The 27,824-nt window shown below is 47.4% G+C and overlaps 1 protein-coding gene across 5 annotated transcripts in view; it reads left to right on the forward strand.

The window, feature by feature from the left end:
• Positions 1-27,824, forward strand: part of galnt11 (UDP-N-acetyl-alpha-D-galactosamine:polypeptide N-acetylgalactosaminyltransferase 11 (GalNAc-T11)) — a 375,834-nt gene that overhangs the window by 334,763 nt on the left and 13,247 nt on the right. For all 5 annotated transcript variants that reach the window (XM_072508170.1, XM_072508174.1, XM_072508171.1 and 2 more), the window contains 2 exons: positions 22,786-22,890; positions 27,447-27,584. In XM_072508170.1, the coding sequence (XP_072364271.1) occupies positions 22,786-22,890; positions 27,447-27,584 (243 nt within the window). The remainder of the gene's footprint in view (positions 1-22,785; positions 22,891-27,446; positions 27,585-27,824) is intronic.

Below are 27,824 nucleotides of genomic sequence, written 5' to 3' on the forward strand. Positions count from 1 at the left end.
CATGAGAAGTATTTGGCAGGAAGGATCAAGGAAAACCCAAAAGCTTTCTATAGGTATGTCAGGAATAAGCGAATGACTAGGGAAAGAGTAGGACCAGTCAAGGACAGGGATGGGAAATTGTGTGTGGAGTCTGAAGAGATAGGCGAGATACTAAATGAATATTTTTCGTCAGTATTCACTCAGGAAAAAGATAATGTTGTGGAGGAGAATGCTGAGTCCCAGGCTAATAGAATAGATGGCATTGAGGTACGTAGGGAAGAGGTGTTGGCAATTCTGGACAGGCTGAAAATAGATAAGTCCCCGGGACCTGATGGGATTTATCCTAGGATTCTATGGGAGGCCAGGGAAGAGATTGCTGGACCTTTGGCTTTGATTTTTATGTCATCATTGGCTACAGGAATAGTGCCAGAGGACTGGAGGACAGCAAATGTGGTCCCTTTGTTCAAAAAGGGGAGCAGAGACAACCCCGGCAACTATAGACCGGTGAGCCTCACGTCTGTAGTGGGTAAAGTCTTGGAGGGGATTATAAGGGACAAGATTTATAATCATCTAGATAGGAATGATATGATCAGGGATAGTCAGCATGGCTTTGTGAAGGGTAGGTCATGCCTCACAAACCTTATTGAGTTCTTTGAGAAGGTGACTGAACAGGTAGACGAGGGTAGAGCAGTTGATGTGGTGTATATGGATTTCAGCAAAGCGTTTGATAAGGTTCCCCACGGTAGGCTATTGCAAAAAATACGGAGGCTGGGGATTGAGGGTGATTTAGAGATGTGGATCAGAAATTGGCTAGCTGAAAGAAGACAGAGGGTGGTGGTTGATGGGAAATGTTCAGAATGGAGTACAGTCACAAGTGGAGTACCACAAGGATCTGTTCTGGGGCCGTTGCTGTTTGTCATTTTTATCAATGACCTAGAGGAAGGCACAGAAGGGTGGGTGAGTAAATTTGCAGATGATACTAAAGTCGGTGGTGTTGTCGATAGTGTGGAAGGATGTAGCAGGTTACAGAGGGATATAGATAAGCTGCAGAGCTGGGCTGAGAGGTGGCAAATGGAGTTTAATGTAGAGAAGTGTGAGGTGATTCACTTTGGAAGGAATAACAGGAATGCGGAATATTTGGCTAATGGTAAAGTTCTTGAAAGTGTGGCTGAGCAGAGGGATCTAGGTGTCCATGTACATAGATCCCTGAAAGTTGCCACCCAGGTTGATAGGGTTGTGAAGAAGGCCTATGGAGTGTTGGCCTTTATTGGTAGAGGGATTGAGTTCCGGAGTCGAGAGGTCATGTTGCAGCTGTACAGAACTCTGGTCCGGCCGCATTTGGAGTATTGCGTACAGTTCTGGTCACCGCATTATAGGAAGGACGTGGAGGCTTTGGAGCGGGTGCAGAGGAGATTTACCAGGATGTTGCCTGGTATGGAGGGAAAATCTTATGAGGAAAGGCTGACGGACTTGAGGTTGTTTTCGTTGGAGAGAAGAAGGCTAAGAGGAGACTTAATAGAGGCATACAAAATGATCAGGGGGTTGGATAGGGTGGACAGTGAGAGCCTTCTCCCGCGGATGGATATGGCTGGCACGAGGGGACATAACTTTAAACTGAGGGGTAATAGATATAGGACAGAGGTCAGAGGTAGATTCTTTACGCAAAGAGTAGTGAGGCCGTGGAATGCCCTACCTGCTACAGTAGTGAACTCGCCAACATTGAGGGCATTTAAAAGTTTATTGGATAAACATATGGATGATAATGGCATAGTGTAGGTTAGATGGCTTTTGTTTCGGTGCAACATCGTGGGCCGAAGGGCCTGTACTGCGCTGTATTGTTCTATGTTCTATGTTCTATAAGTGTAGCTGACTGGGAGCAGAGTCGGAGGGCGGAGATCTAGTTAGTCCACACAGCAGCTATATTCTGTAAGGTAAGAGGGGATGGAGGCTAGGCCAGTTACATGCTCCTCCTGTAGGATGTGGGTGGTGAGGGATACCACCGGTGTCCCCACTGACTATACCTGCGGGAAGTGCACCCAACTTCAGCTCCTCAAAGACCGTGTTAGGGAACTGGAGCTGAAGCTGGATGAACTTCGGATCATCCGGGAGGCAGAGGGGGTGATTGAGCAGAGTTACAGGGAGGTAACCACACCCAAGGTACAGGACAAGAATAGCTGGGTTACAGTCAGGGGGAAAAAAACAAACAGGCAGACAGTGCAGGGATCCCTCGTGGCCGTTCCCCTTCAAAACAAGTATACCGTTTTGGATGCTGTTTGGGGGGATGACCTACCGGGGGAAGGCCCTAGCGGCCAGGTCTCTGGCACGGAGTCTGGCTCTGGGGCTCAGAAGGGAAGGGGGGAGAATAGAAAAGCAATAGTTGTAGGAGATTCAATGGTTAGGGGAATAGATAGGAGATTCTGTGGTCGCGAGCGAGACTCCCGGAAGGTATGTTGCCTCCCGGGTGCCAGGGCCAGGGATGTCTCGGATCGTGTCTTCAGGATCCTTAAGGGGGAGGGGGAGCAGCCAGAAGTCGTGGTGCACATTGGTACCAACGACATAGGTAGGAAAAGGGGTGTGGAGGTAATAAACAAGTTTAGGGAGTTAGGCTGGAAGTTGAAAGCCAGGACAGACAGAGTTGTCATCTCTGGTTTGTTGCCGGTGCCACGTGATAGCGAGGCTAGGAATAGGGAGAGAGTGCAGTTGAACACGTGGCTGCAGGAATGGTGTAGGAGGGAGGGCTTCAGGTATTTGGATAATTGGAGCGCATTCTGGGGAAGGTGGGACCTGTACAAGCAGGACGGATTGCATCTGAACCAGAGGGGCACCAATATCCTGGGAGGGAGGTTTGCTAGTACTCTTCGGGAGGGTTTAAACTAATTTGGCAGGGGAATGGGAACCGGATTTGTAGTCCAGCAACTAAGGTAGCCGATATTCAGGACGCCAAAGCTTGTAATGAGGCAGTGGGGAAGGGAACACTGGCAAAGGAGAGTATTTGCAGGCACGGAGATAGGTTGAAGTGTGTATACTTCAACGCAAGAAGCATCAGGAATAAGGTGGGTGAACTTAAGGCATGGATCGGTACTTGGGACTACGATGTGGTGGCCATCACGGAAACTTGGATAGAAGAGGGGCAGAAATGGTTGTTGGAGGTCCCTGGTTATAGATGTTTCAATAAGATTAGGGAGGGTGGTAAAAGGGGTGGGGGGGGGGGGGGTGGCATTATTAATTAGAGATAGTATAACAGCTGCAGAAAGGCATTTTGAGGAGTATCACCCTATTGAGGTAGTATGGGTTGAAGTCAGAAATAGGAAAGGAGCAGTCACCTTGTTAGGAGTTTTCTATAGGCCCCCCAATAGTAGCAGAGATGTGGAGGAACAGATTGGGAAACAGATTTTGGAAAGGTGCAGAAGTCATAGGGTAGTAGTCATGGGCGACTTTAACTTCCCAAATATTGAGTGGAAACTCTTTAGATCAAATAGTTTGGATGGGGTGGTGTTTGTGCAGTGTGTCCAGGAAGCTTTTCTAACACAGTATGTAGATTGTCCAACCAGAGGAGGGGCAATATTGGATTTAGTACTGGGTAATGAACCAGGGCAAATGATAGATTTGTTAGTGAGGGAGCATTTTGGAGATAGTGACCACAATTCTGTGACTTTCACTTTAGTAATGGAGAGGGATAGGTACGTGCAACAGGGCAAGGTTTACAATTGGGGGAAGGGTAAATACGATGTTGTCAGACAAGAATTGAAGTGCATAAGTTGGGAACATAGGCTGGCAGGGAAGGACACAAGTGAAATGTGGAACTTGTTCAAGGAACAGGTGCTACGTGTCCTTGATATGTATGTCCCTGTCAGGCAGGGAAGAGATGGTCGAGTGAGGGAACCATGGTTGACAAGAGAGGTTGAATGTCTTGTTAAGAGGAAAAAGGTGACTTATGTAAGGCTGAGGAAACAAGGTTCAGACAGGGCATTGGAGGGATACAAGATAGCCAGGAGGGAACTGAAGAAAGGGATTAGGAGAGCTAAGAGAGGGCATGAACAATCTTTGGCGGGTAGGATCAAGGAAAACCCCAAGGCCTTTTACACATATGTGAGAAATATGAGAATGACTAGAGCGAGGGTAGGTCCGATCAAGGACAGTAGCGGGAGATTGTGTATTGAGTCTGAAGAGATAGGAGAGGTCTTGAATGAGTACTTTTCTTCTGTATTTACAAATGAGAGGGGCGATATTGTTGGAGAGGACAGTGTGAAACAGATTGGTAAGCTCGAGGAAATACTTGTTAGGAAGGAAGATGTGTTGGGCATTTTGAAAAACTTGAGGATAGACAAGTCCCCCGGGCCTGACGGGATATATCCAAGGATTCTATGGGAAGCAAGAGATGAAATTGCAGAGCCGTTGGCAATTATCTTTTCGTCCTCACTGTCAACAGGGGTGGTACCAGGGGATTGGAGAGTGGCGAATGTCGTGCCCCTGTTCAAAAAAGGAACTAGGGGTAACCCTGGGAATTACAGGCCAGTTAGTCTTACTTCGGTGGTAGGCAAAGTAATGGAAAGGGTACTGAAGGATAGGATTTCTGAGCATCTGGAAAGACACTGCTTGATTAGGGATAGTCAGCACGGATTTGTGAGGGGTAGGTCTTGCCTTACAAATCTTATTGAATTCTTTGAGGAGGTGACCAAGCATGTGGATGAAGGTAAAGCAGTGGATGTAGTGTACATGGATTTTAGTAAGGCATTTGATAAAGTTCCCCATGGTAGGCTTCTGCACAAAGTAAGGAGGCATGGGATAGTGGGAAATTTGGCCAGTTGGATAACGAACTGGCTAACCGATAGAAGTCAGAGAGTGGTGGTGATATTCAGCCTGGATCCCAGTTACCAGTGGTGTACCACAGGGATCAGTTCTGGGTCCTCTGCTGTTTGTGATTTTCATTCATGACTTGGATGAGGGAGTTGAAGGGTGGGTCAGTAAATTTGCAGACGATACGAAGATTGGTGGAGTTGTGGATAGTAAGGAGGGCTGTTGTCGGCTGCAAAGAGACATAGATAGGATGCAGAGCTGGGCTGAGAAGTGGCAGATGGAGTTTAACCCTGAAAAGTGTGAGGTTGTCCATTTTGGAAGGACAAATATGAATGCGGAATACAGGGTTAACGGTAGAGTTCTTGGCATTGTGGAGGAGCAGAGAGACCTTGGGGTCTATGTTCATACATCTTTGAAAGTTGCCACTCAAGTGGATAGAGCTGTGAAGGCCTATGGTGTGCTCGCGTTCATTAACAGAGGGATTGAATTTAAGAGCCATGAGGTAATGATGCAGCTGTACAAAACTTTGGTAAGGCCACATTTGGAGTACTGTGTACAGTTCTGGTCGCCTCATTTTAGGAAGGATGTGGAAGCTCTGGAAAAGGTGCAAAGAAGATTTACCAGGATGTTGCCTGGAATGGAGAGTAGGTCTTACGAGGAAAGGTTGAGGGTGCTAGGGCTTTTCTCATTAGAGCGGAGAAGGATGAGGGGCGACTTGATAGAGGTTTATAAGATGATCAGGGGAATAGATAGAGTAGACAGTCAGAGACTTTTTCCCCAGGTGGAACACACCATTACAAGGGGACATAAATTTAAGGTGAAAGGTGGAAGATATAGGAGGGATATCAGAGGTAGGTTCTTTACCCAGAGAGTAGTGGGGGCATGGAATGCACTGCCTGTGGAAGTAGTTGAGTCGGAAACATTAGGGACCTTCAAGCAGCTGTTGGATAGGTACATGGATTACGGGAAAATGATATAGTGTAGATTTATTTGTTCTTAAGGGCAGCACGGTAACATTGTGGATAGCACAATTGCTTCACAGATCCATGGTCCCAGGTTCGATTCCGGCTTGGGTCATTGTCTGTGCGGAGTCTGCACATCCTCCCCGTGTCTGCGTGGGTTTCCTCCGGGTGCTCCGGTTTCCTCCCACAGTCCAAAGATGTGCGGGTTAGGTGAATTGGCCAATGATAAATTGCCCTTAATGTCCAAATTGCCCTTGGTGTTGGGTGGAGGTGTTGAGTTTGGGTAGGGTGCTCTTTCCAAGAGCTGGTGCAGACTCAAAGGGCCGAATGGCCTCCTTCTGCACTGTAAATTCAATGATAATCTATGATTAATCTAGGACAAAGGTTCGGCACAACATCGTGGGCCGAAGGGCCTGTTCTGTGCTGTATTTTCTATGTTCTATGTTCTATAAGGTGGCGGCCAGAATTGCACACAGTAATTGGGGGGTGGGATAAGAAAACATTAGGGGCTCTCACCAAGGTGGTAATTAATGTTAGGCATTTGTATTTAGCAGTAAAACGATGAACTATTCTGAAATGTGCGCAGAAAGCATCCCAGCAGCAGCTGGTGACCCTGCAAAGTTAGGTGACGTGAATATCAATATTGGTCTTGGGCTGGATGTTATTTATTTGAGGGCGAATGGACTGGGAGAGGTATTGGACATGACTGTTAATTTAGCAGTGTACGGATTGTTACGGTGATGAACTCTTCAGTGAACTGTGGCCGAAATGCTCTGGCTGCAGGCAAATGTTCGGTTCAGGCGAGAAAGTAGAGTTGAGGTAGGTGATCAGCCACGATCTTGAATGGAATGGGTTCGAAGGATTGTCGGGTTATTCCTGTTCCTCCTGTTTCTTACGTTCTTATGCTCTTGTTGCTTCCTCATCATTGTCTAAGTTATCAGTGTCCTTCCTCTCGTCCATGTATGGTCTCCGTTGCAAAGCAAATTTGTGCAGAATACAGCAAATCATTACAATATGGTGACACGCAGTTTGGGCTGTATTGGAGGAGGAAACCAAACTTTCCAGACAGCAGTTTCATTCTTTGAGGAATCCCGACAGTCAGCTCCATAAAGGCTCAGATGGACTTGAATGATGCTCAATTCAGCCACTGAGCATAGGTTCCTGGGAGGAGTCATGACCGAATTGTCCCCTAGCTACCAGGGTTTCAGATTGCTGTATATTTTTTTAGTTCTTTCACAGGATGTGGCTGACTAGGTCAGCCTTTATTGCCCATCTCTAATTGGCCGTGATAAGGTGGTATTGAGCCGTCTTCTTGAACCGTTGCATTCCATGTGGTGTAGTTACATCCACAATGCTGTTCCAGGATTTTGACCCAGCAACACGGAACGGACGACAATATAGCTCTAAATCAGGATCGTGTTTGGCTTGATGTGGAACTTGCAGGTGGTGCTAATCGCATGCATCTGCTGCCCTTGTTTTCCTAACTGGTAGAAGTCGTGGGTTTGTAAGGTGTTGTTGAAGTAACCTTGGTGAGTTGCTATATAGCATCTTGCAGATGGTACACACTGCTGCAACTGTGCCTCAGTGGTGGAGGGAGTGAATGTCTAAAGTGGTGGATGTGGTGCCAATCAAGTGGGGCTGCTTTGTCCTCGAGTACTTTTGGAGCTGTATTTATCAAGGCAAGTGGAGAGTATTCCATCACAATCCTGACTTGTGGACAGATTTTGGGGAGTCAGGAGGTGAGTTATTCACTGCAGTATTCTGAACCTCTGACCTATCCTTACAGCCACAGTATTTATTTGGCCGATGCAGTTCACGTTCTGGTCAACGTTAATCCCCAGGATATTGATAGTGAGGGTTTCAATGGTGGTAATGCCATTGAATGTCTTGGGGAGATGGTTAGAGTCTCGTTAAATATTGTCGGTGCCTGGCAATTGTGTGGTGTAAATGTTATTTGCTACTTATCAGACCAAACCTGAATGTTGCCCAGGTCTTGTAAAATTTGGACATGGACTGCTTCAGTATCTGATGAGTCACGAATGGTCCTGATCATTGTACAATCATCAGCGAACATCCCCACTTCTGCCTTATGATGGAGGGAAGATTAGAAGCAGTGAAGATGGCCTGACCTGAGGAATCCTGCAGTCCCAGGGCTGAGATGATTGACCTCCAAAAACTACAATCATCTTCCTTTGTGTCAGATACGACTCTCTGGGAGTGGGGAGTATTCCCTGATTCCCATTCACTTCAGTTTTGCTCGAGCCCCTTGATGCCGCACTTGGTCAAATGCAGTCACCTCACCTTTGGAACTCAGCTGTTATTTCCATGTTTGGACCACGGCTGTAATGAGATTAGGAGCTGAGTGGAACAAACCAAGTGAAGGATTCCTATAGCTACCAGGAAGGTAAGCATAGACCTACCTGATTCACTGGCTGATAAATCATATACTACTTGCATGTTAATGGGATGGAAGAAGACCTTGTGACTAATGAAAAGAGCAGCTCATTTGAAGTGGCCAATGGGGTGCAGTCAATACCACCCTGGACTCATGGCGAGGAGGCATGTAATCTTCCAAAGTCCTAACCTGCTGGAAAATATAAAAGCGCTTACTTTGGCAAACATGGTATCAGTCACCCACTAATATAAGATTGAACTCCACGCTGACATAATTATTAATATTCCTTTCATCCATCGTCCTTGGCCTTGCAGATATGCACTGGCTCCTGATTAAGCAGTGCCTTTATTTTAAAATTCTCATCTATGTTTTCAAATCTCCATCCTCCTTTTAAATCCCTCCATGGTCTTGCCTCTCCCATTTTCTGTAATCTATTCCAGACCCCCAACCCTCCAAGATATCCTCTAATTCTGGCCTCCTCAGAATTCTGGACTTTGGTTCCTCGCCATTGGTAGCCTTGCCATCAGCCTCCGAGGCCCTAAGTTTTTGAATTCCCTCCAACATCTCCATTCCTTACTGCTCTTTTCTCCTTTAAGGCACTCTTCTAAAACTGACCCCTTTGAGCCTCGATGGACATCAGCATCCTTCTGTGTGGTAATGGCGGCACGGTAGCTCAGTGGTTAGCACGGTTGCTTCACAGCGCCAGGGACCCGGGTTTGATTCCAGGCTTGGGTCACTGTCTGTGCGGAGTCTGCACATTCTCCCTGTGTCTGCGTGGGTTTCCTTCGGGTGCTCCGGTGTCCTCTCACAAGTTCCGAAAGATGTGCTGTTAGGTAATTTGAACATTCTGAATTCTCCGTTGGTGTACCTGAACAGGCGCCGGAGTGTGGCGACTAGAGGCTTTTCACAATAACTTCATTGCAGTGTTAATGTAAACCTACTTGTGACAATAATAAAGAATATTATGCTCCCTGGTTGTCTGCCCTAATGTTTCCTCATGAGGCTCAGTGTCAAATTTCTTGTTATAAAGCTGTAAAGCATCATAGAATGTTGCACTATGTATAAATAAAATTTGTTGCATCACCTGTAGCAGTCTGGAAGGAACCAAAGTATAAAGCACAAGACTACAGTAGCATTGACTGAAACAACCAATTCTGTGCTAGCCTTGGCAGTTAGTTGTATGTCTTGTTGCAGTAGTGTGATGGAATACACTCAACTTGCCAGGATAAGTGCAGCTCCAACAGCGCTGGAGAAGCTCAACACCATCCACAATAAAGCTACCCACTTGATTACAGAATCACAGAATAATACAGCACAGAAGAGGACCTTCGGCCCATCGAGTCTGCACCGACGCATGAAAAACACCTGACCTGCCCACCTAATCCCATTTGCCAGCCCTTGGCCCATATGTTGTGACGTGCCAAGTACTCATTCGGGTACTTTTTAAAGGATACGAGGCAACTTGCCTGAACCACCATCCCAGGCAGTGCATTCCAGACTGTCACCACCCTCTGGGTAAAAATGTTTTTCCTCAAATTCTACCTAAACTTCCTGCCCCTTACCTTAAACTTGTGTCCTCTCGTGACTGACCCTTCAACTAAGAGGATAGACTCTAGCATTTTCCCTACTACTGATGTTAGACTAATTGGTCCGTAATTCTCTGATTTCTCCCCACTCTCTTTTAAATAGCCGGGTTACATTTGCCACCCGCCAAACTGCCAGGACTGTTCCGGATCTACAGAATTTTGAAGGATGGCAACCACTGAATCCACTATTTCCACAGCCACCTCCTTTACAACCCTGGGATGTAGATTATCAGGCCCTAGGGATTTATCGGCATTCAATGGTTTTATATAGTTCGGTGTTCAATTGTGTCTGATAACATCTTATGAAGGACCTTGGCACACTTTACAACATTAAAAGCATAAATAATAATTGTTGTTTGGAGGCTAAGGATTCTAACAAACACATGTCCTATTTTTCTTCAGTAGCTGTGTTTCATCCTTCCTCCTCCTGCTTGCCCCTCCCTCTCCTGCCAGAGGGACTGCATGAAGATGGAAACATTGCATTGCCAGAAACCTCTACATCATTCAGCCAGTACACGCACTTAGGCATTGTCTAAAGGGCAAAAGACACCCACAGAAAAGCAAGAATGCCTCCCAAAGCTGCCCAGAGTGCAGAGCCAAAGCGACCTGGTGAGAGGCCTGGATAGCGTTGGGAGCTGTGCAATCCTGGGCTACGCACCGGCTCAATTTCCCACCCTCTCTAGCTGTACAGCCCTGGTTTATTCAATCTCCTGTCATATTCTTGAGGAGTAACACTACTGGTCAGTTACCCTGATGTCCAAAACTCCTGGACAAGCACAAGGCCTATATCTTACCACTCTGCAGTGTGTTGTGTCAGTGCACTGCGTAAATGGGTTTAAACTGGGAGAAGTATTCAAAATCACAGCCAGCAATTTCGTAGAGATAAAGGTGCTGTGCATTGTATAAGAGGTTGCAGTTCCCTCTGTGACAAGTGAAAAGCTATGAAAATTATTTCTTTAACGTCCACTATTCCGTGGCAATCATGTTTTCCCCCACCAACTTTCCTTTCCATGAATTAATTTTTTTTAAAAAAAATAATTTTTATTAAAGGTTTTCATAAAATATCAATAACAAAATGAGAAAGAAAAAAGAACACAACAGGGTTAAGTACAAAACACAATCTCAAAAAAACAACCCCCCAAACCCCTCCCCCCCCCCTGTACCTAAATAATAAATTAACATTAACACCCCGACTTAACACAACAGGTGTATACACCCCCTCAGACCCTTCCAGTGTAAATAACATAAACAAAAATAAAGTAAACCCCCCCCACCCCCCGAGCTGCTGCTGCCATTGACCAATGTCTATCGTTCTGCCAGAAAGTCTAAGAACGGTTGCCACCGCCTAAAGAACCCTTGTACCGACCCTCTCAAGGCGAATTTCACCCTCTCCAATTTAATGAACCCTGCCATATTGCTGATCCAGGATTCCACGCTTGGGGGCCTCGTATCTTTCCACTGAAGGAGAATCCTTCGCCGGGCTACCAGGGACGCAAAGGCCAGAATTCCGGCCTCTTTCGCCTCCTGCACTCCCGGCTCCTCTGCCACCCCAAATATTGCGAGCCCCCAGCCCGGTTTGACCCTGGATCCTACCACCCTCGACACCGTCCTCGCTACGCCCTTCCAAAATTCCTCCAGCGCTGGGCATGCCCAGAACATATGGGTGTGATTTGCTGGGCTCCCTGAGCACCTAACACACCTGTCCTCACCCCCAAAGAACCTGCTCATCCTTGTCCCGGTCATGTGTGCCCTGTGCTGCACCTTAAACTGTATGAGGCTGAGCCTCGCGCATGAAGAGGAAGAGTTCACCCTTCCTAGGGCATCTGCCCATGTCCCCTCTTCAATCTCCTCTCCCAACTCCTCCTCCCACTTAACTTTCAACTCCACCACTGAGGCCTCCTCCTCCTCCTGCATCACCTGGTAAGTTTCCGAGATCTTCCCCACTCCCACCCACCCCCCCCCAAGAGCACCCTGTCCTGTACTGTGTGTGGCAGTAGCCGTGGGAATTCCACCACCTGCCGTCTGGCAAACGCCCTTACCTGTAAGTACCTGAAGGTGTTCCCTGGGGGGAGCCCGTACTACTCCTCCAGCTCACCCAAGCTCGCGAACCTCCCGTCCACAAACAGGTCCCCCAACCTTCATATGCCTGCCCTGTGCCACCCCGAAAGCCCTCCACCTGTTCTTCCTGGAGCGAACCGGTGGTTCCCCCGAAATGGGGTCCACGCCGAGGCCCTAACTTCCCCCGTATGCCGCCTCCACTGCCCCCATATTTTGAGGGCCGCCACCACCACTGGGCTCGTGGTATACCTCCTTGGAGGGAGCAGCAGCGGTGCCGTTGCCAGCGCCCCCAGACTCGTACCCACACAGGACGCCGTCTCCAGCCTCTTCCATGCAGCCCCCTCCCCCTCCATCACCCACTTGCGCACCATTGTTGCATTGGCGGCCCAGTAGTACCCACAGAGGTTGGGCAGCGCCAGCCCCCCCCTATCTCTACTCTGCTCCAGGAACACCCTTCTCACCCTCGGAGTCCCTCGCGCCCACACAAACCCCATTATACTCCTGTTAACCCGCCTGAAAAAAGCCTTTGGGATAAACACGGGGAGGCACTGGAACAGGAACATAAACCTTGGGAGCACCGTCATTTTGACTGACTGCACCCTACACGCCAGGGACAGCGGCAACACGTCCCACCTCTTGAACTCCTCCTCCATTTGCTCCACCAGCCTTGTAAAGTTAAGCCTATGCAGGGCCCCCCAGCTCCTGGCCACCTGGACCCCCAAATATCTGAAACTCCTCTCCGCCCTTTTTAGTGGGAGCTCGCCAATCCCCCTCTCCTGGTCCCCTAGCTGAACTACAAACAGCTCGCACTTCCCCATATTGAGCTTGTACCCCGAAAAGTCCCCGAATTCCCTAAGGATCCTCATTACCTCTGGCATTCCTCCCACCGGGTCCGCCACATACAGCAGCAGGTCGTCCGCATAAAGCGACACCCTATGCTCCTCCCCACCCCGCACCAACCCCCTCCAGTTCCTCGACTCTCAGTGCCATAGCCAGGGGTTCAATCGCCAGTGCGAAGAGCAGGGGGGACAGGGGACACCCCTGTCTCGTCCCTCGGTGCAACCGAATGTACTCGGACCTCCTCCTATTTGTGGCCACACTCGCCATCGGGACCTCATACAACAGCCTAACCCACCTGACAAACCCCTCCCCAAACCCAAACCTCTTCAGCACCTCCCACAGGTACCCCCACTCTACCCTATCAAAGGCTTTCTCAGCGTCCATCGCCACCATTATCTCCGCCTCCCCCTCCCTCGCCGGCATCATGATAACGTTCAAAAGCCTCCGCACATTCGCGTTCAACTGTCTCCCCTTCACAAACCCCGTCTGGTCTTCATGGATGGTCTGCGGCACACAATCCTCAATCCTCGTGGCTAAGACCTTCGCCAGCACCTTGGCATCTACATTTAGCAAGGAAATCGGTCTGTAAGACCCACATTGCAGGAGATCCTTGTCCCGCTTCAGGATCAAGGAGATCAGTGCCCGGGACATCGTCGGGGGTAAAGCCCCCCCCCCCCCCCCTCCCTTGCCTCATTGAAGGTCCTAACTAACAACGGGCCCAACAGGTCCATATATTTTTTATAGAACTCGACCGGGAAACCGTCCGGCCCCAGTGCCTTCCCCGCCTGCATGCTTCCTATCCCTTTGATCAGCTCCTCCAGCCCAATCGGGGCCCTCAGTCCCGCCACCAGTCCCTCTTCCACCTTTGGAAACCTCAATTGGTCCAGGAAACGGCTCATCCCTCCCTCCTCCCGTGGGGGCTCGGATCGGTACAATTCCTCGTAGAAGTCCCTGAAGACCCCATTGATGCCAACCCCACTCCGCACCACGCTCCCTCATCTGTCCTTAACTCCCCCGATCTCCCTAGCTGCGTCCCGCTTCCGAAGCTGATGCGCCAGCATCCGGCTTGCCTTTTCCCCATACTCGTAGACCGCCCCCTGGGCCTTCCTCCACTGCACCTCCGCCTTCTTGGTGGTCACCAGGTCGAATTCGGCCTGGAGGCTGCGCCTCTTCCTCAACAATCCTTCCTCAGGTTCTTCCGCATACCTCCTGTCTACCCTCACCATCTCCCCCACCAGCCTCTCTCTCTCCCCCTGCTCCCTCCGCTCCTTGTGGGCCCTGATGGAGATCAGCTCTCCACTCACCACTGCCTTCAGTGCCTCCCATACCATCCCCACTGGGACCTCCCCGTTGTCGTTGGTCTCCAAGTACCTATCTATACTTCCTCGGACCCGCTCGCTCACCACCTCGTCCGCCAACAGCCCCACCTCCAAGCGCCACTGCGGGCGCTGGTCCCTCTCCTCCCCATCTCCAAGTCCACCCAATGCGGAGCGTGGTCTGAAATGGGTATTGCCGAATACTCGGTATCCTCTACTCTCGCTATCAGCGCCCTACTCAAAATGAAAAAGTCGATTCGAGAATAAGCCTTATGGACATGTGCTTTCCATGAATTAATATAACTGAAAAATGGTTAATTTGCTGCATCGTGATTCCAATTAATTTAGAGCCCTTGAGAGATGAAATTGCGACACTGTTGTGCAGAAAAGTAAGGAACTTTTAGCTCAATTGAAATATTTGCTCCTCTACCCCCTGAGTAATCATTCGCTTCTCCTTAATCAGTTTTGGTCCCCTTATCTAAGAAAATATATACTGGCATTGGAGGTAGTCCAGAGAAGGTTCACTAGATTGATCTTGGGTAGGGAGGGATTTTCTTAAGAGGAAAGGTTGAGTAGGTTGGGCCTGCATTCATTGGAGTTTAGACGAATGAGAAACAACCTTATTGAGACATGTAGGATTCTCAGGGGGCTTGACAGGGTAGATGCTGAGAGGTTGTTTCCCCTTGTGGAAGACTATACGACCATGCGGCATAATCGCAGAGTAAGGGATTGCCAATTTAAGACAAGAGATGAGGAGGAATTTCTTCACTCAGGGTAGTGAATCTGTGGAATTCTTTCCTTGTGAGCTGTAGAGACTGCGTCATTAAGTATGTTCAAGGCTGAGATGGACATTTTTAATCAGTAAAGGAATCCAAGATTATGGGGATAAGGCGGGAAAGTGGAGTTGAGGATTATCACATCAGATCAGTCATGATCTCATTGAATGGCGGAGCAGACTTGATGGGCCGAGTGACCTACTTCTGCTCTGACGTCTTATCCAGCACTCAAATGTATGTAAATCGTTTCGCGTTATGGCTGCATCATTCTGTCGGTGTATTCTGGTTCCCGTGTGTAAGACAGCTGTTCGGTTAATGCCAACCCCATGTTTAGGACCAAACATCTGTATCAAAAATTGTCTGTTGTGAAAAGTGAAGAGAAGGGTTGACAAAATGGAGAGAAAGATTTTTCTTAAATTTGCATATTTTGCACTCAAATAGATTTTGCACTTTCCATATTATTATTTTTCTTGAAACGTATTTTATCACAAACTTGCATCAAAGCAGGTTACAGCAAGCAAACAGCCTGGGAAACATACTTCCCAACAATTAAATATACAGTCTATACAGATTTTCCTCCTTTTTCACCCCATCACCCACCCCCCCTGCAATGAATAGCTCCTCAAACACGCACACAAACAACCCCCACCTTTTCTCAAACTCCCCTGCTGTGCCCCTTAACTCATACTTTATCTTCTCTAACCTCAGGAAGTCGTACAGGTCACCCAACCATGCTGCTATGCCTGGCTGCGATGCCGACCGCCACGCCAGCAAAATTCATCGCCATGCAATCAGAGAGGTGAAGGCCACGACATCGGCCTTCCACCTCTCCATGAGCTCCGGCTTCTCTGAAACCCCAAATATCACCACCAAAGGGTCCGGGTCCACCTCCTGCCCAGAAACTTCCCAATTTTTCGCAACCCCAAAACATGTGCGCGTGATTCGCTGGCCCCCACCCACTCCTCTCACACTCATCTGCTACCCCCTGAAAGAACTCACTCATTCTTGCCTGAGTCATATGCACCCTGTGCACCACCTTAAACTCTATCAGGCTCATCCTTGCACAAGAGGATGTCCCGTTTACCCTTCACAGTGCCTCACTCCATACTCCCCAATTGATCTCCATTCCCAACTCCGCTTCCCATTTCTCCTTGATTTTCACCACCCGCTCACCTCCCTACTCCCCCAGCTACTTGTATATACCCCCAATTCTTCCCTCCCCTTTCACTTCCGGAAGCAGCAATCGCTCCAGCAGGGTGTATCCCGGCAACCAAAGGAACCCCCTCCAGACCTTTTGTGCAAAGTCCCTAACCTGCAGACACCTGAACTCACTACCCCTCGGCAGCTCTACCCTCTTCCTTAGCTCCTCCAGACTGGTGAACCTTTACTCCAAATACAAATCCCTCACCTTGGCCAGCCCCACTTCCCTCCACCTCCTATATACACTATCCATCTCCCCCAGCTCAAACCCATGATTCTCGCACAGCGGCAGTAGCACCGACATCCCTTCCACCCTAAAATGCCTCCTCAGCTGATTCCATATCTTCACCGTGGACTGCACTACTGGGCTCCATGAATACCTACTCGGAGCCATTGGCAATGCTGCCGTCACCAAGGCCCTCAAACTAGACCCCTTACAAGATTCCTCCTCCATCCTAACCCACTCTACCCCTTCTCCTTCCCACAACCGCTGCATCGTGTCCACATTCGCCACCCAATAATAATGAAGCAAGTTCGGCAACGCCAGCCACCCTTGCTGCCTCTGTAGCAGGGTCCTCCCCACCCTCCCCACCTTCTCCGCCCATACAAAGTCCGAGATGATTGAAAAAAGGCCTTTGGTATAAAGATCGGGAGAGCCTGAAAGATAAACAAGAACCTCGGCAGAATATTAATTTTCACCACTTGGTCCCTCCCTGCCAACGTTATGTTTCCATATTACTATTAAGCATCCGTATGAAATTGATTTGTTTGATATTTGAATAAAGGCGTTGATATCATTTGGATTAAAATCTTTGGAATTCTCTGATAATGGGGCTATGTTTCCACGCCCACGAGAAAACGGGCGCAAATCACTCAGGACTTTCTTGGAAAAAGTCCAGAGTGATTCTCCGTTTTGAAGGGTTCTAGCAGGGCCCCGGAGTAGTCCTCACAGCTCCGGCTGCCGAAACGGGGCCCTGCACGTCCGGTCGCGGGTCCGCGCATGTATGCGGCGGCCCCGCGCAACATGACAGACCCACACAGCGGGCCGGCCCGGTAAATATAGGCCCCCCCCCAGATTATGCGCGCCCGCCGATCGGTGGACCCCGATCGCGAGCCTGGCCGTCCTGGAGCCCCCCCCATGACGGATCCCCCCGTCCCCCATTAGGGTGGCCGCGGACTGGGTCCGAACTCCCACCGGGTGGAACTATGAGTGAACCACGCTGGCGGGTACTCGGCCAGTTGTCGGTGGAGAATCGCCACAGGGGCGTCTTTCAATGGCCCCCGACCGGCGCCTGGTGCGGGTGCGCGACTGGCGGCGATTCACCCGTCCACGGAGAATCGCGGGAAGGTGTCTGACCCGATTGCGGGTCTGACGCCTCATTATCCACCCCCGCGACAAGTGCGATTTCGGCAGGGAGGCTCGGAAAATCCTGCCCGTTGTTTAAAAATCTGACACATTTTAGACCTCCGGGTGCGGCTATGCAGAGCTAGGTCGCATATCCGGTAGCTCCCACTTGGAATGGACTTTTGGGCTCTTTTACAGGGCCCCCACGGCATTTGTTTGACATTTCACGGTGTGGGAAGAAGACTGTAAAAATCTGACACATTTTAAATGAACTTCCAGATCTCCCGTGGCAATGCTCACAAATCCAAGTTGTTGTTATGATGCTTACCTGCTAACCAAGAACGTTTGAGGCTGATTGCTCTCTCTGGTAAAGTAATTTAAATCCTCCAGCCCAATTAATTATAGCTGCTTAAAACTCCAGGGGTCAATCAGATGCTTGTCAATTTCTGGCTGCGGGTCAGAAAAATAACTTTTATTCTGTCTTTATTAAGATTATTATTTCATTGGCAACAATTTGTGACATTTTTTAATTAAATGTGAGATGCATCAAGAAAATTAATATCTACAGTTGTCTTTGGGTGTCCTGGAATCTAACCAAAACTCGTAACGGCCAACCTTGTTTGGAAATGATACAGACTGTTGTTTGACACCATCTTGTCAGCCAATGAGTTGCACTATGTTGACCATAGTTATGGAGGTGGGACGGGACTTTGGCAACACTCACAGAAAAGAGTCCAGTTTACGTCACCGCAAAGTCTATTTACTCAGATAACAGAGCCTATTTAACCATCACATGACAGGAAACAACTTTAAAGTCAGGAACTCGCGATTGAAACAACAGCAACTTCTCCGAATAAGAAGTGATTCCTTCAAGTGGAAGATAGTTGCAAAATACAAATGGACCATTTCTCCAAAATATACTGTGAGTGGAGGATAGTTACGCAGATTGATTATTTCTCCTACCAAATGCAGTGAGTGGAGGATAGTCTGAGAACACATTAATTATTTCTCCAGCCAAATGTGCTGTTATTGAAAGAGCTTTGGGTAATACAAATTAAATGGTTAAAATCAATCCTTGCCACTCAGAGAAATGCAGTCATGATCGACAGGGGAACACACAATTATCTTCATTCTGCCTGGGACTGGCGGTGTCACTATTTTTCGCCACAATAAGCTGTAGTGTAAAACAATAGTGGTTGTTGAGGAAAAGCACCTTGGGCATTCAAAAGTGTAAACGTTTCCTTAAAGTGTGGTTTCTGACAAGTTCTGAATTTCACCTTAGACTTGGAGAGAAAGTTGAGATGCTCAACTCTAGTTTAAAACGATCAGCATATCTGAAAACCAACTCAGCTGGTGGCTAATGGTGTACAATGAACTTTCTGAGGTCAGGTTATTCTGGATGAGCTCCCAGGACAGTCTGAACCAACATCTCATGAAAGTGATAGCATATCTGTGCCAGCATGTCCTGGGTCAATTCCTGTTTCGTGCGTCACCAGACGGGAAGATGAGACGCATAATATGACCTCTGTGAGGTTTCAAAATAATAATAATCTTTATTAGTGTCACAAGTAGGCTTACATTAATAAAGACTGCAATGAAGTTACTGTGAAAATTCCCTAGTCGCCACACTCCGGCGCCTGTTCGGGTACACTGAGGGAGAATTCAGAATGTCCAATTCACCTAACGTCTTTTGGAACTTGTGGGAGGAAACCGGAGCATCCAGAGGAAACCCACGCAGACCTGGGGCGATCATGTAGACTCCGCATATATGGTGACCCAAGCTGGGAATCAAACCTGGCGTTGTGAAGCAACAGTGCTAACCACTCTGCTACCGTGTGCTTTAAATCAATGTGCTTTATCGGAATTGGCATATACCTTACAAATGAGAAGGACATAAATCCTGAATTAGTTAAAGGTAAGATGAGAGATATGATAAATAAAAGTAAAAGTATAAGAAGTTGTTTGAATTGAAGGAGGAAAAGTCTTGGAACACATTTGGAGGAATCAAGGGAGAAATAGCAAATAATTTCTGAGTTATACTGAGAGTGGGTATGTGTTGGAAGATTGAAAAGTGTTCAAACTTTGCCAATGATATCAAACTTGAAGGAGTGGCAAACAGTGAGGATGATACTAATTGACTGCAATAGGGCATAGATAAACTAGCAGGATAAACAGAACAGCAGATGGAATTTAGTACAGAGGAGGGTGAGGTGATACATTTAGGAAGGAGGGATAAGGAGAGGCAATACATACTAATTTGTACAGCTCCTAAGAGTTCCATGGTGCTAGATATGGTGGGTGGAGTGGATGTGATGTAAGTAGACTATTCAAAAGCCTTTGACAAGGTACCGCACAGGAGACTATTGCAGAAACTTAAAACGTATGAAATTAGAGGGAGGATGATAAATTGAATTTAAAACTGACTAGAACAAAGGAAAAGTAGGCGATAAAGGCAATTTCTTATGCTGGATGTGAGTAATGATGTCCTCCAGATTTTGCTCAGGGACTGCTTCTGTTCATTCATCAGTGATTTAATATATTTTTTTAATAAGCTGAAAGGTTTTGATAGGGTAAACAGGGAGATGTTTCCACTTGCAGAGGAGTCCAAAAGTAGTGAACACAATTATAAGATAGTGATTAATGCGGAATCCAAAAGTTAGCATGTGGAATTTGCCACCATATGTAGAAGTTGTGATAAATAATATTCTCCTCAAATTTGGCTGCGCTCAGAAATTTTTTGCCATCCTCTGCCTATTCCTCGATAACATACAGCCGTGATCCTCACTAACTGAAATCAGCACTATCACGGTGAGAACATATGAACCAGGCGCAAGAGTAGATCACTTGGCCACTGGAGCCTGTTCCGCCGGTCAATAAGGTCATGGCAAATCTGATTGTGACCTCAACTCTAGATTCTTGCCTAATCTGATAATCTTTCACCCCCTTTCTTACCAAGAATCTATCTACCTCTGCCTTAAAAATTATTCAAAGACTTTGCTTCCACTGCCTTTTACGGAAGAGAATTCCAAAAACTCATGGCCCTCTGAGAGAAAAACCTCTTCCTCATCTCTGTCTTCAGTGGGCGACCCTTATTTTTAAACAGTTTCCTCCCACAAGAGGAAACATCCTCTCCACATCCACTCTGTCAAGTCCCCTCAGGAGATTATATGTTTCAATCTGGTCATCTCTTACTCTTCTAAACTCCAATCTAGTCTAACCTGTCCAAACTTTACTCAGAAGACAAACTGCCCATTCAAAATATTAGTCTGGTACATCTTCTTTGAACAGCATCCAATGCATTTGCATCTTTCTTTGAATAAGGAGACCAATACTGTACATAGTACTCCAGATGTGTGTCTCACATCTTCAGATGTACAACTGAAGATCTCAGAGATGGCATAATCGGGACCATCTTCAAGAATGGTGACAAGTCTAACTGCAGTATACAGAGGAAGTTCCCTGTTGTCGGTCAGTCATAGGAAAGGCCATTACAAATGTCCTCCTGAATCACTTTTTCCCTGTGGCTGAAGAGCTCCTCCCAGAGTCCCATGTGGATTCCACCCACAAGGGGCACAATGGACATGATCTTCACTGCACAGCAACTACAAGAGAAATGCTGGGAACAGTACCAACTCGTGAGGCCTTCTTTGGCCACACAAAGGCTTTTGACAATGTCAACCGTGACGGATTATGGAGCATCCACCTCTTTTCAACCACTCCAAAAAGTTTTCACCATCCTTGGCCTGCTCCACCGTGACTTGCAAGCCGTGATTCTGACCAACGGATCCACCACGGACCCAATTCAAGTTCAGACTGGGGTCAAGCAAGGCTGTCTCATCACATCAACGCTCTGTTTGATCACTTGGAAACTCTTCAGGTCACAAGTTCCAAGTCCAAGTTCCCCTCCAAGTCACTCACCATCCTGACTTGGAAATATATTGCCGCTCCTTCCCTGTCACTGGGGCAACATCCTTGAACTCTCTCCCTAACAGCATAGTGGGTATACCTACACCTCAAGGATTGCAGCAGTTCAAGAAGGCAACTCACCACCACCTTCTGAAGGGCAACTAGGGATGGGCAATAATTGCTGGCCTAACCAGCGGTGCCCACATCCTGTAAATGAATCAAAAATAAAGAGCTCCAGGTCATTGTTGACTCTTTCTCTGAAGCTTATGACAAAATGGACCTATCACTAAAGACCTGGAAAACTAATGTCCTCTTTCAACCAGCTCCCACAGCAAAATGTCTTTCCCTGTCAATTAAGTTCATTGGCAGGATCCCGGAAAACGTGGACCATTTTCCGCATTTTGGAAGCCTATGAACATACACAGGAAGAGTGGGCCATATGGGACCTTGAGCATGCTCTGCCATTCAATAAGATCATGGCTCATCAAATTGTAGCCTCAACTCAGCATTTCACGTAGCCCCAGGAAGGCAGACGTTGGCAATGGAACTCATTTCCACCTCCGATGTACCAACCAAGCCTTTGTTAAACTGAGGAAAAGTGTATCAAAGGACCAGGATCTCAAACCTAGGACTAAGATCATGGTTTATCAAGCAGCAGTGATCCGGTGCTCTTTTATGCTTCGGGGACTTGGCTGACCTGCAGCAGGCACCTGAACTCATGGGACAAATACCTCCAAATCCGGTCGCAAGAGAGGAGCTCCAACAGCAGCATCCTCTCTCAGTATAACTTGTCCAGCAGCAAGGCACAAAACCAGCTCTGCTGGCAGGACATAAAGTTTGTATGGCTGGCACAAGACTCCGTAAACAACTGCTCTGCTTGGAACTCAGTCACAGCTGGAGAGTCGTAGGAGGACAGTGGAAATGCATGACGGATGTCCTCAAAGCATCCCTGAAGAGGTCAAACATTCTCTATGACTCATGGGAGACCCTGGTTTGTGGCCAACTAAAATGGAGAAGACACATTCGGGTCGGAACTTCATTAAGAACGTTCTGAGTCGAAGTGTGCAAGCCTTCACACACCCATCTACCCAACCTCTCAAGCACCACCTATCCTGCATGTGGCAGAGTCTGTGCATCACGCAATGGACCTACCAGAAATTTCAGAACCCATCAAACAGGAATGGAAGCAACTCATCCTCGATCCTGTGGGACTGCCGAAGAAGATCATAAATGCATTTAAGAGGCATCTAAATAACTACACGAGAGGGAGGGGAACAGAAGGATATACTGATACGGTTATATTGCCGTAAGACAGGAGGAGGCCCCTGTGGCACTCTCAAGTGAGGCAAACATTGGCGATGAAATCCATCATTGCCTCCAATGTGCCAACTCCGCCTTCAAGTGACCAAGGAAAAGAGTATTTGAGGATCAGGATCTCAAAGCTGAGACTAAAGGTCACGGTTTACTGAGCAGCAGTGATTCCTACGTTGCTAGATTATTCAGGACCTTGGAAGTTCTGCATAATTCTATGACTAAGAGAAGCATTGAATAGAATCTGAGTAATAAAACAGTCATATTGAAAAATCACTTTATGATTTAACCAACCTGATTCTATTTCTCTGCAGATACGGCATTTACAGACAGCCAAATGCATCAGTGCCCAGAACCATCCCAGCCAGAAAGCAGGAATAGTAGTGGTCAAAGAATGTGACTTATCAGATCCAGATCAGGTGAGCAGCTTTTGAATTCCACCCAAATTCCTGATTTTCCTTTCCTGAGTCGGGGTAAATTCCCTCCATTGAAATCCTCCGTGGATCAACTTAATTTACGACTTTTTTTTCAGCAAATGAAACCTTCATTTGGGGAATATCGGAAATGACCATGCTTGTCGGGATGAGAAGAAAATCTGTTTTTCCGATTCACAAATAATTCAACAGGCTGAGCAACTGAGGCAGGCTCTGGAGCCTCCAAAAAGTTCAGTCCCTTAACTATGGATAATTGACAGGAGCATGTGCAGGGATGGAAACAGGAGCAGGGATGGAAACAGGAGCAGGAGCAGGGATGGAAACCATTGCCAGTAGCTAATGTGTGAGTGAATGAGCGCAGAAGCACTGCTGCAACCAGTTAAAGGCCTATCTTACCGGAACACCAAAAGGAAATAATAGAAGCTGCACACTCGGATTTACATGCCCGGCCCTTGAAGTGAAATGGAAGAAGTGAGACAAAGGAGAGATGTCCTCTGAAGTAAACCCTCCAACGCAGGTTCAATGGGCTGATTGGCCTCCTTGTGTGCTGTATCATTCTATGATTCCATAAGAACAGCCAATTAAATAATTTTTGAAGCAAAGTCACTATTGTAATGCAGGGAGGGAAATTTGGTTAGCTCAATTGGCTGGGCGGCTGGTTTGTGATGCAGATGAACACCAACAGCACGGGTTCAATTCCCGGACCGGCTGAGGTTACAATGAAGGTCACCTCAACCTTGTCCCTCACCTGAGGTGTGGTGACCCTCAGGGCTAAATCACCACCAGTCAGCTCTCCCCCCGCAAAGGGGAGAGCAGCTTATGCCGACTTTCAGTTCAGTCGAACCTGTGCTGGTGAGCTTTCTTCAGAGGACATCGCTCCTTTGTCTCACTTACAAAGAACCAAACAACACAGGTGCAGGCCCTTCGGCCCTCCAAGCCTGTACTGGTCATGATATCACCCTTGGACAAATCCCTCAGCACTTCATTGTGCCATATCCCTCTATACCCATCCTTTCCATGTATTTGTTGAGATGCTTTTTGAATGAAGTTAATATATCTGCTTCCACAACCTCCCCTGGCAGCGCGTTCCAGGCACTCACCACCCTGTGCGCAAAAAACCTGCCTTGCACATCTCCTCTAGGTTTTGCGCCACGGACCTTAAACCTATGCCCCCTAGTGACTGACCCCTCCACCCTGGGAAAGAGTGCCTGCCCATCCACTCTATCCATGCCTCTCATAATCTTGTAGACCTCTATAAGGTCGCCCCTCAACCTCCTTCGTTCGAATGAAAACAGTCCGAGTCTATTCAGCCTCTCCAAATGGGTATAACTCCTATCCCTGAGAATTCTCTCCAATAATTTACCTACCAACGACGTGAGGCTCACCGGCCTATAGATTCCTGGATTATCCCTGCTACCTTTCTTAAACAGCGATACCACATTAGCGATTCTCCAGTCCTCTAGTACCTCACCTGTAGCCAATGAGGAATACAAAGATGTCAGTCAAGGCCCCAGCAATTTCCTCCCTTGCTTCCCTCAGTATTCTGGGGTAAATCCCAACCGGCCCAGGAGACCTATGTACCTTAATGTCTTTTAAAACACCCAATACCACCTCCTTTTTGATGCCAACATGACCAGACTATCCACACACCCTACCCAAGAATCATCTTCCACAAAGTCCTTTTCTTTGGTGAACACTGATGCAAAGTACTCATTTCATACCTCACCCATTTCTTCTGGCTCAACACATAGATTCCTCCCATTGTCCCTCAGTGGTCCAATCCTTTCCCTGGCCACCCTCGTGCGTTTTACATATGAATAAAATGCTTTGGGATTCACCTTAATCTTACTTGCCAAGGACTTTTCATGACCCCTCCTAGTGCTCTTAATTTCTCGCTTAAGTACCTTCCTACTTTCTTTATACTCCTCAAGGGTTTTGACTGCCACACCCTTCTGGACCATACAAAAGCCTCCTTTTTCGTTTTGACGAAGTTCACAATATCCCTGTTATCCAAAACTCTCGAAACTTCCCATACTTATCCTTCGTTCTCTCAGGAATGTGCCTTTCCTGAAACCTAATCAACTGTCACTTGAAAGACTCCCACATGTCCGATGTTGATTTACCTTCAACAGCCGCGCCCAATCTAAATTCTTCAATTCCTGTCGAATGTTATTGCAATTTGCCTTTCCCCAGTTTCGCACCTTCCCTCATTCCTAGCCAAAAGTACCCTAAAATGTACGAAATTGGGGTCACTACTCCCACAATGTTCCCCATACTGGAACCTCAAACCACCTGTCCAGGCTCATTCCCCAATACCAGATCCAGTACTGCCCCTTCCCGAGTTGGACTATCTACATATTGCATCAAGAAGCCTTCCTGGATACAGCTTACAAACTCTGCCCCATCCAAGCCCCTAGCAGTAAGTGAGTCCCAGTCAATATAGGGGAACTTAAATTCCCCTCCCACAACAACCCTGGTACTTTTGCATCTAATTCAAAATCTCTCTGCCTATCTGCTCCTCTATCTCTCGCTGGCAGTTGGGGGGTCTTTAATAAACCCAACATTGTGATTGCTCCCTTCCTGTTCCTGACCTCTCTGCCCAGATTGCGTCATTTTATGAGCCCTCCGAGATGTCCTCCCACAGTACAGCTGTAATATTCTCCTTAACCAGCAATGTTACTCCCCCATCCCTTTTACATCTTCCATTTCACTTCAAGGGCAGGGTATGTCAATCTGAGTGTGCAGCTTCTATTATTTCCTTTTGATGTTCAGGTAAGAAGGTAGGTTTAACTGATTGCAGCAGTGCCTCTGCGCTCATTCACTCACACATTAGCTACTGACAATGGTTTCCATCTCTGCTCCTGTCAGTTATCCATAATTAAGGGACTGAACGTTTAGGAAGTTCTGGAGTCTGCCTCCGTTGCTGAAATCAAGCCTGATTAATTATTTATTGATCGGAAATACAGATTTTCTTCTCTCCTCGACAAGCATGGTCATTTCCGAAACAGGTCAGCTAATCAGGTCTTGACAAACTCTTCCAAACAGCAGTGCGATAATAAGACCATAAGACATAGGAGCGGAAGTAAGGCCATTCGGCCCATCGAGTCTACTCCACCATTCAATCATGGCTGATTTCAACTCCATTTACCCGCTCTGGCCCAGATAATCTGATTTTTGTCATGTTGATGGAGGGATGAATATCGGACAGGACACCAGGAAGAACTCCTCTGCTCTTCTTCACAGTAGAATGGGATCTTTTAAATCAGGCAGGTGAGGCCTTGGTTTAACGGATGACCTAAAAGACAGCACCTGCGACGGTGCAGCACTCCCTCAGTACTGCACTGGAGTGTCAGTCTTGATTTTTGAGCTCAAGCCCTGGAGTGGTACTTGAGCCCAAAACATCGTGACTCAGGCGAGAGTGCGACCAACTGAGCCACAACTGCCATCAAAATGATAAATAAATAATGTTCCTGCTTGTATAAGGAGAAGTTATAATAACTCTGCTTGAATGTCTTCAGCTTTGGATTGGGCAGAAATGCGGCTCCAGTTCTGAAGGGGCTTGACTGAGAGGTTGTTTCCCTAACTGGGGAATCTAGAACATGGGGAGCACAATCTCAAAATAAGCGGACAGTCATTGAGGATTGAGATGGGGAGAAATTCCATCAATCAAAAGGTTGTGAATTTTGGGGATTTTCCACCTCCAGAAGGTTGTGGATCCTCCAATGTTTAATCTGTTTAAGGTTGACATCGACAAATATTTGGCCTCTCAGGGAATCGAGGGATATGGGAAGTATGCAGGGAGAGTGGAGTTGAGGTATGAGATCAACCAATATTGTATTGATTGACCAAGCAGTCACCAGGGGCCGTATGGTCTGCTCCTGCTCACATTCCTCATGTTCTTAAGGGATGTACCGAGGTCAGTTTCCCAGTGCTGGAGCTAAACGACTGACGTTGCTGGAGATAAAGTGAGCATTGCGGTTGAACCTGCTCACCTTGAGCAAGAAGATCCCCTGTGTGCATTAATATGAGTGTTAAAACATAGAACGTAGAACGCACAGTACAGAAGGAGGCCATTTGGCCCATCAAGTCTGCACCGATCCACTTAAGCCCTCACTTCTACCTTAACCCATAACCCAAACCCCTCCTAACCTGACCAGCGGTCACTGAATCAAACCTGGGACCCCGGCGCTGTGAAGCCACAGTGCTATCCACTTGTGCGACCATGCTGCCCAAATGGTAACCAGGTAATAGGTTACTGTCCCACCCTGTCTGCCCTCCCAGGTGAGAGACTATACGAGGAAACAACTGATTTAGTGGGAACAAAATGAGAAAAAATAATTCTAAAGAACAAACCCCCGGTGCTAAATTTGGTGCTATTCTCCAGCATAATGTAAATTTGTGTATATATAATGTGTTCTAATGCAGAAGTACTTTTAAAGATTTTAGTTACAAGTCAGACATTTCATTTAGTTTCCTCTTGACAAGGAGATACTGTGTGTTCACTTTGCATTTTCTGCTGTCACTTTGGGTGATATTTCCAGATTTGGGTTTATGATGAAGAACATGAACTGGTTCTGGCCAACCTGCTCTGCTTGGACATGGCAGAGACTCGCTTGTCAGATTCTCCACGTCTCATGAAATGCCACGGGTCAGGGGGATCGCAACAGTGGACTTTGGGGGTAAGATTATGTTGCTTTGAAGTTGTCCACAGTATGCCAATTATGACGCCTGCTAGAATACCATTCCAGAGAAAAGCTGAATGCATTAACAAACTGGCCATCCGACTGACCATCTAGATGTCCCTTAAATGCCACCATTGTACCTACTCCCACCATCTCCACGCAGCGCGTTCCATGTACTTACCACCCTATGTGTAAAAAACGTGTCTCGCACATCAGTTCTAAACTTTCCCCCACGCA

This window comes from Scyliorhinus torazame, chromosome 6 (genome assembly GCF_047496885.1).
Source record: "Scyliorhinus torazame isolate Kashiwa2021f chromosome 6, sScyTor2.1, whole genome shotgun sequence".
NCBI lineage: Eukaryota > Metazoa > Chordata > Chondrichthyes > Carcharhiniformes > Scyliorhinidae > Scyliorhinus > Scyliorhinus torazame.